The sequence below is a fragment of the Monoraphidium neglectum genome, assembly GCF_000611645.1.
Source record: "Monoraphidium neglectum strain SAG 48.87 unplaced genomic scaffold scaffold01843, whole genome shotgun sequence".
In the NCBI taxonomy this organism is placed as follows: domain Eukaryota; kingdom Viridiplantae; phylum Chlorophyta; class Chlorophyceae; order Sphaeropleales; family Selenastraceae; genus Monoraphidium; species Monoraphidium neglectum.
The window spans coordinates 7,409-12,632 of NW_014011785.1; the positions used below are offsets into that span (position 1 = coordinate 7,409).

The window sequence follows — 5,224 nt, forward strand, 5'->3', positions numbered from 1 at the left end:
CCGCCACTGGGGCGGGCGCCGCCGCCGGCGCCGTCAGCCCGGCCTGGCGGCGCGTGCTGTGGGCGCGGCGCCGACGCGCCGCATGCGCACGGCCCGCCGCACGCCGCGTGCGGCGGGGTGCCCATATCAGGCTGCGATCTGGCGCTCAGGGTGGTGCGCCCAGCGCTCGCGGCAGCGGCGCACGCCGGCTCACGTCTTGCTGGGCAGCACCTTGTCGTCCAGCTGCGCCAGCCGCGGCAGCAGCGCGAGAAGCTTCTCCTTGTACCGCGGGTCGCCCGCCGCCGGGTTGCCGTGAAGGTAAACCGTCGTGAGGGACTCCCTCTGGCTGGCCAGCGCGGTGTCCAGGCCGTCCAAGGTTGGAATCTGGTTGTCATTGAGCCACAGGTCCTCGAGGCGGGAGAGCGATCCGAGGTTATCCACCGCGGTCAGGCGGTTGCTGGACACGTCCAAGACCTGGGGGTTGGTTGGTTGTGCGGGATCCAATTGAGCGCGCATGCCTGCTGCGCCCAAGCGCATTCGGCTGCCGCCTGCATTCGGCTGCCTCCTGCACCTGGCTGCCTCCTACATCGGCTGCCACCGCCTCCCTCGAGCCGCGTCCAGGGGCCCCTGCCCCCGACCTCCCAACGGAAAAACGGCAGCGCGGCCCTCGGGGCACCTTCAGGCGTGTGAGCGTGTCGAGCCCCTTAAGCTTCAGTATGCCGTTGTGGGAGAGGTACAGCTCCTCGAGGGAGGTGCAGCCCTCGAGGCCCAGCATTGAGTCCAGCCTGCGCGAGGCCGCAGCAAAACGCATTGATGACCTCGACGAATGCCGTGCAAAGCTGCCCAATCAACCCACATACGGCTGCAGGGCCAGCGCGGCACTGGAGCACTCGTCAGCTTTACAGACCTCGAGCAGGGCATGGGCCCCCAATGGGCACCACACCCCCGCCCAAGGCCGCGCGCCGCCCTCGCCCCAGCGCCGCGCCCCGCACCCACCTGTTGCTCTGCAGCGACAGCCGCACCAGGTTGGTCAGGTGTCCCAGGCCCTGCACCCTCTCCAGCCGGTTGCGCCCCAGCCACAGCTCCACCAGCGCCCCCTGCGCCTCCAGCCCCTCCACCTGCCGGATGCGGTTGCTGCCCAGCTCCAGCACCGTGAGGGCCGTCAGGCTGGACAGGCCCGCGATGGCGGTTATCTTGTTGGCCGCAACGTAGAGCTCACGCAGGGGCGCGCACGAGAGGGACGCGACCGGCTCCAACGACCGAATCTGGGGGTTGGTGTATGTGTGAGCGTGTGAGCATGTGTGTGTGTGTGTGCATGTGTGTGTGTGTATGTGTGTGTGTGTGTGTGTGTGTGTGTGTGTGTGTGTGTGCGCGCGCGTGCGTGCGAGTGTGCGCTCGTGGGTTTGCAGGAGCCTGTGTCACCAATTTCCTGTTATGTCAGGGTTGCATCCATGTGCGCATGCGGGTGCAGCTTTCAGCACAAGACGGCTCCGAAAACCAAAACACAGCCCAAAGAACAGCCGCAACCGCCAGCCACGATGGGTGGCCCACGGAAGACCTGCGGTCACGCCCTGGTGCTGGCGGCAGCCGTCCTCCAACAGCAAAGCAAGCCGCACCTCATTGTATGAGAACTCGAGCCGCCTGAGTGCCACAAAGCCGTTCAAAGGCGGGATCTGCGGACGGGGGCGGCGTCAAGGGTGGCGCCGGGCAGGAGGGGTGTCCGAAAACCGCCTCGCCAGAGGAGAACAAAGAAAGAAGCTTTGCACCTGACTGATCGGGTCATCCATATGCTCGCTGCTGCAAATCTGCCTCAGGCCGCTTTTTGGCCACCCCAAACATACAACCATGCAACAGGGCGTCAGACTGGCCGCGCAGACCCGCAAAGCCTACGCCAAGGTGTGGCCAATGCTATCTTGTTGCTGGCCCGCTGCTCATGGGCGTCGTACTGCTCCTCTTTCAGCCTGGCCCCCCAGCCAACCTGCGTCAGCTGGTTGTCGCGAAATTCCAGGTCTTCCAGCGTCCCCTTGCAGCTGCAGCTGTCCCATGCCGACACGTCAGTCAGCAGGTTCTGGCGGAAGTTTAGGCTGCGCAGGCCTGGGGCGGGGTGATGGGGTTCATTGATGGCAGGGGCACAGGTGCGAGCCCAGGGGGGTTGCGTGTGCAGAAGCCGTCATGGGGGCCAGTATGCCAGGGATGCTGCGAGTGGGATGGCAAGGGGAAGATGGTGCTGCTGCCGCCGCCTGTGGGGAGACATCCCTGTGGGGCGCCGCGGCCCATGCACGATGCCCTGATCGTTTGCAGCATCACGCGGGCACGCCCATTGGCGTCACTGCCGCAGTGCTCGTTGCGGCACTCACCCTTTAGCGCCAGAAGTCGTGGATCGACCTCCTTGAGCCTATTAGCCGTGAGGTCCACCGCCTGCGCGGCTGAGACCGGTGAGCAGCAGGAGATCGCCGAGATCGTGGCGACACCCTTCAAGGAATGCCAGCTCACGGTCAGTCCTTGGTGGACATCCACGTTCTCTAGGCTGTGCAGGTGGGCGTTTGTCAAGTCCAGTTCCTCCGCCATCATCGCGCAAGCCTCAAAGCTGCCTTTGGCCTCGTCCCTGCGCCTCCAAGGAGCTGTATCAAGCTCTCGACATCCCAAGAAAGTACGGTGTCTTCGAATGAGGTTGTGCGGGGGTGCCTGCGCCTCATTACGATGTGCCCATTGGAGCACCTGTCACGCAGCTTTTGCCGCTTTCCTGGGTGCACTTCAGGAATGCGTGCAGACCGGCAGGGACAACCGCCCGTCGGCAGGCATATGTGTTTTTGAATCCCTCCGGCCTGACGACCGGATTTCTTGCACCAATGATGGTGCCGCCACTGATGTTGCGCAGCATGAGCACAACCGTGCAGATGGGGGGGGGGCACTGCATGGTTTGACAGCCTGGGGGTGGACCATCCCAAGTCGCACACATGAATGATCATGAATATCCAAGGCAGCCGCAGCGCAGGCTCGTCCCACCGAGCCAATTGGGGTTTGGCACCACATCGGTCAACTGCGGGTTCATGCAGGCTCGCATGACCGTGCACTCCGTGCGCTACAGGGCAGCAGCGGTGGGATCGTGAGAGCTCGCTCCTCCATGTCTAGCTCGCCCTCTCGCTCAGCTGCGGAGGCTCTCATGCACCCCGGCTTCTGCGCCCCTTGCTGATTGCTTGCTGTTGTGCGCGGCGGTCAGCTCATTTCAAGTCAGTATACGTGCGCCTTTCGTTGCTCTCCGGGAGCAGGAAGTTTTGAAGGGGTTGTTTCCTTGATGGTTACCGACGCCCCGCTCTGCCGAAACACATAGCCTTGGGCCTCAAGCGCACCGCGCGCTGCAGTCACCCGCCTCAAAAAATGGCGGGATGGGTGCAGTCATGCGCCCACCCCATTGCTCTGTTCACAAGGATTATGATCTCTTGCATAATTCTCCGTGTCCACTGATACCTTAGCAGGCTCCGTTTCGTAACAGCTGTATTTTGCGAGCGATGGCTACGCCTGTGATCAGCTCCAGGAAGGAGGCGGAGGTGGCGGAGGCTATTGATAGCTATGAGGTGGGTGAAAGACATGCGTACAAAAAAGGAGATGCCGCCCATAGCCGCGCGAAGCAGTCAGAAGTCTTCAGCCCCCAAAGCACGCTGCCCCTGGACGCTCTGCGGCCTTGAAGACGCATGAATACGCTTTTACATGTAAATCAAATGCTATTTGTGTCGTTGCGGACCCCCTGGCGTAGTCCCAACAAGAAGCGCACGTCGCCACCTGCAGCCATCCGCCCACGCACCCGCCCTTGTGGCCAGGCGGCAAATGCACCTTTGCTGCCTCATAGGCAGGCATATCTCGTGCGATCCGCCCCCCATCAACTAACACACGATCACTGTTGCCTCAGCCACAATCTGCGCAAAATGGCTGCTGGGGTCATGCCTGTGCACATCGCGCCAACACCGCCCCCGCCCCTGGTCAACACTGCAGAAGTACCACACCACCCACGGCGGCGATGTAGAGGGGCGCAAGGCCAAGTACGCCGACATGGTCAACAAATACTATGTGAGTGGTTTGACCGCCTGGCGACCGCCTCGCCAGATCCCACAGGTCCCCAGCAGCACGCCAAGTGAGCAGGGCAGTCTGATGGCTGCCGCCTGCGGCTGCATGGCCATGCGGCGGGAAGCTGAAACCCGCGTGCAGGTTTGGGGGGCAGGCGCCTCGCCTGAGCGTCTGCCGCCGCCGCCACCACTGCATCTTGCAGGACCTGGCGACCAGCTTCTATGAGTATGGTGAGGGATCGACCGGCTCATCAAGCTTTTTACACGAGCTGCTGTCAGCGGCGGCGCGCGATCTGGGTCGATGCCGGCGTGCGGGTTGCGTGTGCTTGCCCGCGGGCGCATACGCAAGCGTGTGTGGGGCCGAAAGGGCGGGTGTGTGGGCGGGAGTGCTCACCATCCTGCTCCGCAAGTAACTGGACTCCCCCCGCCCAAAAGGAAAGACCTCGACGACCCATCCCGCGCCCCCATCTGCCCTCCCCCCCTCTCCGCAGGCTGGGGCACTTCTTTCCACTTTGCGCACCGCTGGTCGCACGAGGCCCATGGCGAGTCCCTCAAGCGCCACGAGCACTACCTCGCGCTGAGGATGGGGCTGCAGCCCGGGGACAAGGTGCGCCCGCCCGCCGGCCCGCGGCGCCCCCTCCTGAGCCCGCCTGCAGCCCTGGTTTTGGGGCGATGCCTGCAGCAACGATTTGGGGGATAGGGGTGGAGGGCAGCGGCGCAGGCGACGGCCGGCCACGCAGCACCCGCGTTTGCCTACGCTGGGAAAGTCCGCGAGAAGCGATAGATCCCAGCCGCAGCAGGCGCAGCCGTCGCAGCGGCTCGCACACAGAAGTGCCTGCGCCGGCAGCAAGAGGTGTCGCACGGGCGGCCGGAGAGGCGCGTGTTGGTGCCCGCCTTGGCCCTGCGTCGACCTTCCGCGGCCCCTCGACCACGCGGCGGGCGCTGTCAGGTGCTGGATGTGGGCTGCGGCGTGGGCGGGCCCCTGCGGGAGATCGCCCTCTTCAGCGGCGCGCACATCACCGGTGAGGCGCGCGGCGCGCCTCGCCGCGCATCTGTGCCGTGCTCTGGCCCTTGAATCGCACGCATTGGGCCTGTGGAGGCAGCCGGGTCCCCACCTGCGAGGGGAGGCGCGCCCAGCCACGACTCGCAGCAGCACGCGGCACCCCTGGGTCACGCCGCCGCGC

At 64.8% G+C, this 5,224-nt stretch overlaps 2 protein-coding genes across 2 annotated transcripts; one reads left to right on the plus strand and one right to left on the minus strand.

Moving 5' to 3' along the window:
* Window positions 1-189: 189 nt before the first annotated feature.
* Window positions 190-2,547, minus strand: MNEG_9169 (Protein phosphatase 1 regulatory subunit 7; the record flags this gene model as incomplete). Its single annotated transcript, XM_014042359.1, has 6 exons — window positions 190-453; window positions 656-764; window positions 976-1,244; window positions 1,596-1,652; window positions 1,958-2,073; window positions 2,337-2,547. The coding sequence occupies 6 exons, from the start codon at window positions 2,545-2,547 to the stop codon at window positions 190-192; spliced, it is 1,026 nt and encodes a 341-aa protein (XP_013897813.1).
* Window positions 2,548-3,488: 941 nt separating this feature from the next.
* Window positions 3,489-5,115, plus strand: MNEG_9170 (hypothetical protein; the record flags this gene model as incomplete). The annotated part of the gene is made up of 5 exons (XM_014042360.1): window positions 3,489-3,554; window positions 3,970-4,044; window positions 4,244-4,271; window positions 4,532-4,647; window positions 4,990-5,115. 5 exons carry the CDS (start codon window positions 3,489-3,491, stop codon window positions 5,113-5,115), a joined length of 411 nt encoding a protein of 136 aa, XP_013897814.1.
* Window positions 5,116-5,224: the final 109 nt, after the last annotated feature.